Source organism: Giraffa tippelskirchi, chromosome 10 (assembly GCF_054371585.1).
Source record: "Giraffa tippelskirchi isolate mGirTip1 chromosome 10, T2T-mGirTip1v1.2.pri, whole genome shotgun sequence".
In the NCBI taxonomy this organism is placed as follows: Eukaryota; Metazoa; Chordata; class Mammalia; order Artiodactyla; family Giraffidae; genus Giraffa; species Giraffa tippelskirchi.
In genome coordinates, this window is record NC_137284.1 from 92,857,862 (window position 1) to 92,870,937 (window position 13,076).

The window sequence follows — 13,076 nt, forward strand, 5'->3', positions numbered from 1 at the left end:
GGCCAGTATGATTATCCCCATTTAACAAGGAGGAAAACAGAGGCTCAGAGAAACCTCGGTCTCAGCCCCATGAACAGTGGCTGTGCTGGTGTGGTGCTTTATTATCTGCAATTATTTTCATTTTCACAGACAAGTAAACTGAGATTTCTGGAGAGCCTACAAATCACATTCAAGGCCACAATGCAAATCATCAACAACATCAAGTCTCCTAACCTAACCCAGTCCTCCTTGCTTGCCTCTATCACGTTCCAGAACACATAATGATAGAACTGAATAGGCCAGTAAAAAAGCACTGATGTCTTAGTAAAAAAGCACATCATCGTCCCTGATTTTCTCAAACTCCCATCTTCACGGTTTTTCAGTTCTTAGATTGCAACTCCCTAACAGGGAGGGTTCCTCTCCACACTGTGCGGAGAGCTCTGGAAGTCTGCATTCCAGAGCTACTATTTCAATGCAAAGCAACCACCTCCACCCAGTCTGCACCCAGTCCTCCTTTGATTTCATTAGCACATCCAGCTGCTAACCCCTGGCTCCTCACCTAATCCCAGTCTAAGCAGCCGCCAGAGCGGATGCCCCAGCAGGCCTGCCAAGCTGTAATGATGCCACCTGCATCTCCAAGGTGTGCTGTCTCGCAAGCAGAAGGGATCTGCCTGCATCTCTTCTCCAACGTGTGTTTCAAGGTTAGGCTTTTGCTGGGTTCTTTTGTTACAGAGGCTGATGGAAATAATGGACCAAATGAAGGATCCCACTGTCATATCCCTTGTCTGTGCCAAGTGGACACACTCCCAGCTTGATAGGGGGTGACATTACTATCCTGTAATACATGAGAGTGGGTTCATTGTAGGTTTGGGGCATTTTCTCCGAGAAGTTACAGTAATGAGTTTGCCCAGGGTTTGTAGGAATGAGTGGGGATGAATTTAAGCACTCAGGGCCGTGAACAGAGATGCTGAACATCGATTGCAGAGGGGGAGAGGTCAGGAGGGGATGATTAGAAAGTCCTAGAACGTTTTGTTGCCACTTTGTGAATCTACCTCTCCCCCTTCTTTCTCTCTGAAAATGCAACCAGCAGGGAAGCTGGGTGCTACAGTGGACTTCATGTTGAATATCACTACAACAGCCAACGTTGTGAAGACTCAGCAAATCCGTGTGCTGCTGTTGGTGGGAGAAGCTCTATGGTTAGATGCAATGCACACAGGTGGCACCTCCCACCAGTTTATTTGAGGTTGTTTTGGTAACCACAGGACATTTGCATCCATGCTGCCTGAAAAGCATATGGGGCCTGGGTAAATCAGAATAGTCTCAGCAGGAAAATTCACTGGCTTACACAACACAAAGTGAGGAGAATATTTCCATGTACCTTGTGACTCCTCTGAGCACAGAGACCATTTTTTTTTTTAAAACCAAAAAGTAGGACACAGGGTTTGACAAGCACTGGCATACTTAGGAAAGACAGGATAGTCTATTAAAAAGTAGAACTCCTGAAAATCTGAGGGGCATGGCCACTAAATTGGTAAAATTAGCAAAAGTAGGCTAGTAGAGGGATGCAGAATTATTAGCATTAGTTTGTTGTAGCTGTCACTGGTGTGCTTAACAAAGACAATTCTATCATGGACCAGACAAACACTGCTCTGCTTACGGATATGGTGATTTGGGGAAGGCTGGTAAGGACAGTACATTCAGTTCGGAGGAGGACAGCAGTGAAGGAGACAAAGCTGAGGTCTGCTGCCCATGCTCTGGGCATTCAGACCCCCTCCACTGAAGGGCACTGCATCAGAGTACATACACACAGAGGGAACCTGGGCAGGACCAAGTAAGGTCTTAAAAATATGGCCTGCATATGTGGCTAGGTTGCTAAGTTGCTTCAGTCGTGTCCAAATCTTTGTGACCCTGTGGACTGTACAGCCTGCCAGGTTTCTCTGTCCATGAGGATTCTCCAGGCAAGAATACTGGAGTGGGTTGCCATGCCCTTCTCCAGGGGATCTTCCTGACCCAGTGATCCAACCCACATCCCTTATATCTCCTGCACTGGCAGGCAAGTTCTTTACCACTAGCACCACCTGGGAAGCTGCATATGTGGCGAGCGGGTCAAGAAAAAGACAGAGGCCTCAGCTGTCAGAAGAAACAGAGAAGCAAAGCTAGCATGGCAGTAACTTGTGACTGCTGTTGGATACAGGCCTGATTTTACTCCCTGATGCTGCCCTGCAGACTTCCAGGTCAGGACCTGCGGCTCAGCTGGACACTATTCCCTTTTGCCCTGTTACCTGGGTTCACAGGGACTGGGCCAGCCTGCCTGGTCGTACCTGGACCTGGCTTTTGGCGTAACCCGTGGTAATGTGAACTCATGACCAGAGTTGCAAGAACAGGTTTGCACATACAGGACCACAGACCCTAGATTCTTCAGAAGATAGTCAGTTTCAACCAGCCTTAGCTGATAGTACACCATAATTTGAAAAATGACTTTATACTGAAGGTCAGCCAATGTGGGTTGATTGCAGTCTGGACTACTAGACTTCACATTCCTTGAGGACTTGTTCAGAGTCTCGCTTATCTTTGTAAGCCAATGTCCGGCTAGAGTATGGAAGTCTTGCTATGCCTTTTAATATAGGTTTTAAATGAATGAAGTTCCACTTAATGTGAACCACAGATAGAAGAATACCTTAGGAGATACACCTGAAGGTGAATATCTTTTTGTTACGTATGTATGAAATTTGGTGGTCAATTAATTTGGTTTCCTTTAATTAATTTTTTAAAAGTACAATATTTCATTATTGGTTTTTTAGGTTTATTCCCCCACCAAGTCAAATTTGGTATTTTTAAAAGTTGTATTATGGTTCAAGTTAGAGAGAAGGTAGAAAGGCTTTCCACTTAAGATTAAAAATACTAAATCTTCAAAAATTGTAGCTTTGTAATAGGAATCTTTCCAAAGGTCTTCATTCTCTTGTACTCTGTTCTCTTAAATGGTATATACTTTGAACATTATTTGATCTTTTTTTTTTTTTTTATAACTCAAGGTCACTGTTAAGGGCATTCATTTCTATACTTTGCTACAAAATGGTGATATCAGGGCCTACCACAGATTTCAAACTTTCTGACCCTGATCCACCTCAAGAAATGAATTTTACATAGCAGCAACCTAGTATGCATGAAAACTTCAAAGGTTGTAAGATTTATCTTTACCAAGTAAAAACCACTTGAATATTTTCTCTTCTCTTCTGTGCCACGGTTTCAAATGTTGGTCAGGGATGGCTAAAGTGATCACCCCCACTATCACAACAGGCACCTGTGGCACACAAACACTGAGAAAGTACACAGGGTTTCTGTCCCTACACAAAAAGGGCTTCGGCGTCCCCACTTGCAGCCTTTTACTTTTTTTTTTTTGGCTGCACTGGGTCTTCATTGTGGTGCAAGGGCTTTTCTCTAGTTGTGGTGTTAGGGGGCTTCTCTAGTGGTGGCATGTGGGTTTCTCTTGTTGCCATGGCATGTGGGAATCTTAGTTCCCCGACCACAGATGGAACCCGAGTCCCCTGCACTGGCAGGTGGATTCTTAATCCACTGGACCACCAGGGAAGTCCCTGGTTTTTACTTTCCTCCTGCATCTGGCGTCACTTTTACTCAGTCAAGGCCTGCCTCCACAGTCCCTGGAAATCAGACCATCCAGCTTGCTCGTGTAAATGGAGTGTAAAGTGTTGCTCCATGAAAGCCTGAGGGGTGCCCCATGGATGCCTCATGGGGTGAGGTATTCTTATGTGCTAGAGTTCCTGGTGGGGCTCCCAGGAGTCTTGCCCAGCGGCAGGGTTCATGACACTGAGGTGTTACTGGATTCGTTCACCCACATGTGAACATGAGTGTTTTCTCCTTTGAAAGGAATATTCTGATCACTTGGCTTCAAGCTGGAAGGGCTATTAAATGACAGAGGCTCCCAGCAGCAATGTAGCTTCGGGAATGACCAGCTCTGGGCTCCAGTGTATGAGGAAGTATTCCCTAGAGCAACTGACCCTACTTCAGGCAGTTTGTAATAGTGCAGTATCTTGATCTTGACTCTGATATGCCCTTTGCCCTGTAATTTACAGCTCCTCCTAGACTATGCTTCAACTCTCAGGAGTCTTCCCACTTAAATCAAAGATGATAAACTAACAGGTTTATGAATTGTCTCCTAGTGAAATTTTGAAGTGATGTGCATGTGTATGTGCGTGTAGATATCTTAAATTGATTTTAAATAATTACAGCAGAGGGGGTAGATATTGTATCCTTAAAGAAACCTAGATAACAAGCAATCAGGCACTGGTTACATAAACTATTGGCACATCTATTCAGTGGAATTGCTGGGAAGCTATAAAAATGATGATGTAGATCTATACTTACTGAAATATGTCCACAATAATTGTAGACAGAAAAAAAGATTTTAAGACAATGCCTACAATAGGATTCCACTTTTATTTGTTAAAATATAAAATATATGCAAAGAGGTACACATGTACAACACATATATAAACACACACATATGGAAAAAAGATGGAAAGTTTTACATGGAAATATTTACTTTTATTTCCTAAAATGTTGGTGGTTTTTAAAATATACCACTTTTATAATAAGAAAAAAGCAATTTCACTTTGAAAAAATAAAATTCTACATTATTATGCAAAAAAGTACTTCTGTTTGTGGCACTCACCCCATTCTCATCTCATAAGTGACTGCTCCCCCAGGAACACGCACTATATCCATGCATCCATCCACAGGGTGGCACACTCAAGCTGAGGCACACTCAATTCTCATGAGTTATGATGTCTTTTCAAACTTTTAAAAGAGTTCTATTCATACATAATAGGGTAAGTTGAATCTTTATTGGAGAATTTTCACATTAATGCATATGAAGGCAAAGGAAGGGCTTAGGTTTTACTTTTAAGGGTTATGTTCTTGTCTCTGATGGAGTTAAGGGGAAATGTAAATCCCGAAACTAGTTACCTCCCTGGCAGATGCAGGCTACCAGGTCTATCCATTCTCCAGGAAGACAAGGAAAAAACCGACACCATCTAGATTCTGAAGCTAGTTTTCTTCCAAGACAGAGTTCATTCAAAGCATAAACTGATGTTGGGTTTAAGGAACAATCCCTAATTTGTGTTCTCTCTACAAAGTGTATTCACATCCAAGGAATATTGCCCCCAAAAGTGACTAGGAGGAAGGGCAAGGAAGTGTACTATTCTCAAGTTGACAAATGAGGCAAATAAGATGTATCAAGGGGAGGCTTTCGAACTGTGATGCTGGAGAAGACTCTTGAGAGTCCCCTGGGCTGCAAGGAGATCAAACCAGTCAATCCTAAAGGAAATCAACCCTGAATATTCATTGGAAGGACTGATGCTGAAGCTGAAGCTCCAATACTTTGGCCAGCTGATGCAAAGAGCCAACTCACTGGAAAAGACCCTGATGCTGGGAAAGATTGAAGGCAGGAGGAGAAGGGGACGACAGAGAATGAGATGGTTGGATGGCACCACCAACTCAATGGATATGAGTTTGAGCAAACTCCAGGAGATGGTGAAAGACAGGGAAGCCTGGTGTGCTGCAGTCCACAGGATCGCAGAGTAGACATGCCTTAGTGACTGAACAATAATAACAATGCTACTAGAGAGAGGATTCAAACTATTCTTTTGGGTTTATTCTCCATGTTCTGTGCCACTGCATTCTTTTCAGAAGCAAAGTAACCATATACCTATTATCCTAACCAGACAACTTTGAAAGTGAAAAGAGGTGCATTTAAGCACAGGCTTCAGGGCATCAGGTACAAACTGTGACTCTCCCAGGCAAACTAGGCTTTATAGTCACTTTAGATATAATCTAGTGCTCTCCTATGCTACTCCCCTCATGATACCTTTTCAATAGGAGAGAAATGGAACATGCTGCTGCTGCTAAGTCGCTTCAGTCGTGTCCGACTCTGTGCGACCCCATAGACGGCAGCCCACCAGGCTCCCCCATCCCTGGAATTCTCCAGGCAAGAACACTGGAGTGGGTTGCCATTTCCTTCTCCAATGCCTGAAAGTGAAAAGTGAAAGTGAAGTCGCTCAGTTGTGTCCAACTCTTAGCAACCCCATGGACTGCAGCCTACTAGGCTCCTCCGTCCATGGGATTTTCCAGGCAAGAGTACTGGAGTGGGTTGCCATTGCCTTCTCTGGAAATGGAACATGGTTACCTGTCTAATTTACTTTAAAGAACTTGAGTATGTAAATAAATGCAAGAGGAAAAACAGTACGTAGCTGGTGTTTTATTGTGTATGAACCAGTTGGTCTTGGCTGTTACTTCTAGGGGTGATCAGCTCACAGGCTATGAAGAATACAAAGTCTGGATTCGTCAACTGGTATTAATCTGAGATCACATTCCCACACTGCCTACTTCAAGTCCTTTGGCTATCTGGATAAACATTCTGAACATAAAAAAATGGGCTAGTGTTGGTGAAACTTGTGATTTAGTATAACGAATGCTAGAAATGGGTACTTACTGGTGTTCAGGGTATGCAGCCTGGCAAAAAACATTTAGTGACATCCCCACCCTTGCGTAAGTAGGGTCATGGAGGCTGTCCTGAGTGCAGCTGTCACAGTAGGAAGGTTGATGACAGCACGAAGCTGACACAGGGAAACAGTCCTGTCTCTGGAATACTTCTGCAGCTGCCTTGAGCGAACCTGTTCTCTGAGGTATGGCTGGAACAACACAACAGAGAGAGGGCTGGGACTTCATCAAGTTCACCAAATAGGTTGGTCAAACTGCTTTCTCCCTACCTGATAAACATTTGTTTGATAAATGTCTGTCTCTGCAGCAGACTTCAGTCTAACTTCCATTCATTACCACCTGGTGGTGAGGTTGTGGGAGTAGAAGCTAAGCCTCACCACCTCAACCTTCTACAGGGGCAACTGTTGCATGGCCAAACCGCCTCAGGTCAGTCCAACAAACATGCCACTAGGGGAGGCTCACACAAGTTTCAGCACAGGATCCTTAAATACTTGGTCCCCTTCACCAGATTAGGAACTTCCTGAAAGCAAAGACCAGATGTGTCTTGTTCACTATTCCAGTCCTTAGCCTCACACATTGCCTGCTCATAGAAAGTGTGTGATGGGGAACTTTCTTGGTAGTCTAGGGGATAAGATTCTGTGCTCCCAATGCAGGGAAGCTGGGGTTCGATCTCTGGTTGGGGAACTAAGATCTCACCTGCTGCAATTAGAGAAGCTGCATGCCACAACTAGAGACATCTGTGTGCTACAATGAAGATGCAATGCAGCCAAAAAAGAAAAATAAAAAAGTGTGTGATGGATATTTATCCAATGAATAAACAAATGAATAGAAATTCTGTCATTTCTAGAATCTATTTTACTAGCTCTAAGCTGTGACTGTTCTTTATTCCACGAATGACAACTAATTCTCCAAAACCATAATCTACTGCTTGCCCTGGGTTAAGTTAATACTTTAAAAAGCAATAAACAAACTAGTGGTAAAAACCACTGGGATTACATTAATCCTCACAGAAAATGTGATGAGCTTGGTATTATTATCCCAGCATTCAGATGAGGAAATCAAAGTCCAGAGAGGTTAAAACTCGAGTTAGTAAAGTCAGACCTGAACTCAGGTCTGTCTGACTCCAAGTAGTCACTGCTACCCAGAGCTGGCCATCACTCAGTTCTGCAGGGTTTTCTTTTTTTTTTCTTTACTTTTCTCTCCCTTTTCTTTTTTAACCTACTTTTATTCTACTTACTTTATGTCATCCTATTGAACACACATCTTTTTGGCACTTCACCTTATTTTATCAAAAGTTTCTTCTTGGGGGAAAAAGCTGAATGGATGTTGGGATATATGAACCAGCTTTCCGGTTCTTCTGCTTTTAATTATTTTGATTGACACGTGGCACTGAGGGATGTCTAACGGCCTCTCATGTCTTTGAGCTACAGGAGAACCTATTTCAGCTCCCCTGGTCTCCAGGGCCCCCAGGCGCTAGGCTTATCCCTCCCCCTGCGACACCCTGCACCCCCACCACTGGACCACTGGACCACTGACAGTCTTTTGTTTCCTGTCTCTGGGAGTTGGTGCGTAGCGTTCCCTCCCTGGAATGCTTGTCCACCCTTCTGTTCTTCCCCTTGGCTAACTCTGTGGTGTTTTTTTTCAAAACCCAGTTCAAACATGGCCACATTTGGGATACCCTGGAATGCCTAGTCACCCTATACCCCTGCCAGGTCTCACAGGAGTCCCTCCTCCATGCTCGTGGCACGCTGGCTGCCCACACCTCAGCACCTGGCACCTGGCTCCCGAACCACTGACGGACCTGCTCTCCTCTTCCACTGCGCCAGAAAAAGCCAAGAAGTCAGGACTTTGCCTTAGTACTGGCCTGCAGCAGGCACTCAAAGTGTGTTAGATAATGAATGGATATATCAGGAAATAATTAGCCAACCCACGGTGAAGCACGAGAAAACACAGGGATCAGCGGGCCACCAGTTTCTAGAGGTCTGAGGGCTAGCTAACTTTAATTACCTCTCTTAGCCAGTGGGCTCAAAAATCATTTTTGAAGCCTAAGGGAATGATGGTGGGTTTATGAGAGGCAATAGACCATTTAACTCTGAGTGCTTGGCTCCTTTGCCTGTTACAGAATAAAACCTCTGAAAAGATTTTCCCACTGCAGCCAGGTCCCACTCTCTGATGCTGGGCCAGCCACTGGCCTCCTGTTGGGGGTTTGGGGTGATCTGACAGCAACCACGTGACAGGCTGCGCTGGCAGCTAACAGGGCTCTCGCCGGCTCCAAGTGCCCATCTAAGCCAAGAAGTTAGCAGGTCCCACATGCAGGCCAGCACAGGTTAAGCCAACCGTGGGACTTCAGCCTAATGAAATAAACAATTCCCAGCATAGCCTGACCCTTCAGAATGTAATGCCTTCTGACCGCACTGTGTAGATAAAAATAAGTTAGTGATTTCCTCCCACTAAACTCTTGGGCACAAACCAAGAAATCTGCAGTGTGGCTCTTCTGATGCTACTGTACAACTGCAAATATTTAGGCTTCTCTGAATTCTTATCAGTGTTTATCAGCAGGGATGCACCTGGCATTTTTGGCCGGACAAGTCCTCCCTGGGTGGAATCGTCCCAAGCACTGCAGAGGATTTAGCGCCTCTGATCCAAGCAATGATAATGACACAGTTCCGAGCATTCCTAGGGCTGAGAGGAACTGTGATTACTGGGAGTCCCTGTGGGCTTAGCTTTCATTCACTTTGCAGGAGGAGAATCTTGGAAGGGACTGCAGAGGCCACCCAATCCAAGGATAGGTGGGGACAAGGACCAGGGAGTCAGAGCATCTGAGAACAGGGGATGATACTCAGACCACAGCCTGTCTGCGGGAGAAAGCGAAGTCCTGAGAGCTAGGAGGATGCCTGCGGGCTCTGAATGAAGAAGGCGGGGCACTGAGGGAGTTGGCCTCACAGAACTGACAGATGGAAGCTTGAACAGAGGTCAAAAGAGTGCAAAAGGGACAAAGGATGAGCAGGGAGTGGGAAAAAGCCAGGGCAACAGCTCTGAACCCTAGCTGCACTCAGAGTCCTCCTCTCAGCTTGCAGGGATGTGTGAAACAAAGGGACCAAGAAGGCCACTGATTCTGGACAGCCCTAAGGGTTGGAAGATTTCATGTACCAACCAGCTCTCCTCCCCTGCCTGGTCTTAACAGAGCACTGGCAACCCAACAGCCACCCTGTCATTGTCACCATCACCACCGTCCGTGTCACATCCTGCAAATGTGACCCACTGCAGAGAACTTCCCAGTCCCTCAGAGTGACCATCAAGGGCATCTCGATCACAAAAGGGGAGAGGTTCTAAAGCCAGCCATAGAGAAAGCTCTGCCAAGGTGCCGGGCAGGCGAGCCAGGGACACAAGACTTAGCGCCAACTGTGCCCATTTAACAGCTGTATGGTCAATAGCCCTAGCAGGGTGGCAATGGGCAATGCTTCCGAGAAGCTACTTATTCCTCTGTCTTATCTTTCTCACTTGTTTTAAATTTACTTTATCTCCCTCTGTTGTTTGCAACTTTACAAGCAGCTCTAAATCCTTTTGCAACAAGGCTGGGTATAAATAAATAAATCGGAGAAATAAAATACCGGCTGCATTGTCAGCACCGCCAGACTGGGCATGAAGTGCCTGTCTGGGCTCTGATCTAGGAGCCAGGAGGCACTCTGGAAAAGTGGTGCAGGGAGGAGGGGAAAACTCCGCGGCATGTGCTAGGGATGCTGACCTGGACCCTGGAGCCTGGGTCCTGCCCTGTCCCTGCACTGAGGAGTCACAGAGCCTCCTGCTACCATACTGGCCTCAGAGTCCTCATCTTTAAAATGAGGGATCTGACTCAACGATTTCAAAGGTCCCTTTATGCCCAAGCACTGTGACTCTAAGCAGCACCCATATCTGGCTCTCTTCTTTCCCGATACACTCACTGCCTCTTCTTCAAGCAGAGTAGGCCAATCAGGGCTCCTTCCAGAAGAGTTTCTGTGTGTGATGACAAATGTCAGTTGTACTGGTCACCTGCTATGGTTTTTCCAGTAGTCATGTACAGATGTGAAAGCTGGACCATAAAGAAGGCTGAGAGCCAAAGAACTGACATTTTCGAATTGTGATATTGGAGAAAACTCTTGAGAGTCCCTTGGACTGTCAGGAGATCAAACCAGTCAATCCTAAAGGAAATCAACCCTGAACATTCATTGGAAGGACTGATGCTGAAGCTGAAGCCCCAAAATTTTGGCTATCTGATGTGAAAAATCGACTCACTGGAAAAGACCCTGATGCCAGGAAAGGTTGAGGGCAGGAGGAGAAGGCAGCAACAGAGGATGAGATGGTTGGATGGCATCATCAACTAAGTCCAAACAAACTCTGGGATACAGTGAAGGACAGGGAAGCCTGGTATGTTGCAGTCCATGGGATCACACAGAGTTGGACACGACTGAGCAAATGAACAACAATGACAACAACTGGCCACCTGAAGAGATAACTGGTCACTCCAAAGAGACTAATGCCCCATGAAAAGGACCTGAGGTACTACTCATTTGAGGGTATGGAAAGCCAGGCTTTCACTGGAAAATTCAATGACCAGTTTTCCCAGTGTAAAAATGGGATAAAAATACTGGTTTTTATCTCCATCCACTGATTGGGTAGTAAGTTACCTCCTTTTAAATAAGTTCTGTTATGGAAGGTAATACCATATCTATTTGTACAGTATCTGTGGCTGCTACAAAAACCATTATTGATAATCAAAAGAATTTTATTAAGCATAAGCCAAGAAATAGCAGGCACTGCTAATGTTTTTGGAGATTCTTCTCGTAGCTGTCTATTCAAGATGTCAGCCTTGTTTTAAGGTACCTAGTCTTACAAACCCAAAGTCATCATTCCTACTTGTACAGAGAATGGCTTAGGACATCTACTGCTCTTAGGGAACCGAGTTCAAAATGTCAGAGTGTCCTATGTGAGTGCTTCTCAAGCTGTAGGGGGTCTTGTTAAAATGCAGATTCTGATTCCATAGGCCAGTGCATTAGTCATGCCTTTTTATTTTTCTATATTTCTGATGCTCTGACATCTTAAGGCCTTGCTGATGCTGGCTAGTCAATTTCTAGAGATAGGAAAGGACTCACCTTCAAGTGCACTTTTAGTATGCAAACTGACAAATCCAAAGCTCCCTCCTCTCTCCTCTCACAACCAACTTCTACCCTCCAGGCCACTATTCCCCTGCCCTAATCACCCCAGGGTCAGGTACCAGACAACTGGAGGCAGCCCCTGCACCCCGGAGCCTTCTTCAATTATTCAATCTAGCCAATCTTAATTTTGCTTACTCTGCTTCACCTGTTCCTTTCCATGGAAACCAAAATAAAGGCCCTTGTCATGTTTTCCCCACAACCTCTGCCTCCTGACCGACCCAGGTGCTTCCCCATGTGGCCATGGGTGACATATCATGCCATGGCTCTCGGGGACTGTGAATAACAAAGTGCCTTTTCAGTGGCAATTATCTCCTGATCTGTTGGGATGCCGGGAGCCAGCCCACGAGATCCCACCCACGACAGAGTCATGGGAAAGAGGAATGATTGAGCACGGCTTCTCAGGCCTCAGGGATTCTCGGAAGGCTGCCTCAGCGCTCACCTTAAAGATATCTTTCTGATGTTTACTATAATAAACCTTTTCTTATTTTCTATGACTTAGGCAAAACGCCTTTCCTGATTCCCTTCTAAAATAGATCATTCTGAAACCTCAAATCAACAAGGCCCCTGAACGGTAGCACCCTAAATAAAATTATCTGGGATATAGAGCATGCTGATCTAAATTCCTTTTGCTAACATATTAGTTGTTTAATAAATAAGCCTGTGCCTTTAGAGCTAATATACATGACTGCTCCTTAATAATAAAACAGCATTGAGAGCCTCCGCACAGAAAGCCCCTATGGGCACAAAACCCTTCGCAGGAAAAAAGGCTTGTTAGGAAATATAAGAAATATTGCTTTATGAAACTGTTACTTAGTCTATATTTACTCACTATGTTTTTACTCTTAACGTATTTAGCCTATATAATGAAAGCATAATAGTTAAAAATTTATAAAAGTTTGGCTTTAATACAAATAATAAGACAATTGTTGATTTAACTGATGATTCTTACTTAAAGCTGAACTTCAGCTTGCTGTTCTATGACTTTATGGGACCACATTCTTTTCTGTTAAGCTCAAGGCGTAAATTACCGAAAACAGGTTTTACCTTGAAACTTTTTATTGATGAATTCTTTCCTGCTGTGCCTGATACAAAAGTGTTCTGACTGATCAACCCTTATCAATGGAGAGTCACAAGGTGTTAGCAGGCCCCCAGGCCAGAAGATGATGTAAACAAAATGAGGCTTTTTGCAACTAAAAACATGCAAACAGTTTCGATGAAGGTCAAAACTGCTGGCCTACTGAGCTGAATTGATAGGCCCATTAAGCTGAATTCATATGCCCATTAAGCTAAATTGGTATGCCCACTAAGCTGAATTGGTATGACTCTATACTTTACATTTGTTTCTATGTACCACAAAAAATATAAAAGCTGTCTTAAAAATAATAAACT

At 44.6% G+C, this 13,076-nt stretch overlaps 1 protein-coding gene across 8 annotated transcripts in view; it reads right to left on the bottom strand.

Annotated features, from left to right (window-relative positions):
* ATXN7L1 (ataxin 7 like 1) overlaps nt 1-13,076 on the bottom strand; it is a 255,418-nt gene that overhangs the window by 69,091 nt on the left and 173,251 nt on the right. For 2 of the 8 annotated variants that reach the window (XM_081535898.1, XM_081535897.1), the window contains one exon: nt 6,488-6,686. The exons of the other annotated variants lie outside the window; for them this stretch is intronic. In XM_081535898.1, coding sequence (XP_081392024.1) covers nt 6,488-6,521 — 34 coding nt within the window. In that variant the 5' untranslated portion in view covers nt 6,522-6,686. The remainder of the gene's footprint in view (nt 1-6,487; nt 6,687-13,076) is intronic. 8 annotated transcript variants of the gene reach the window in all.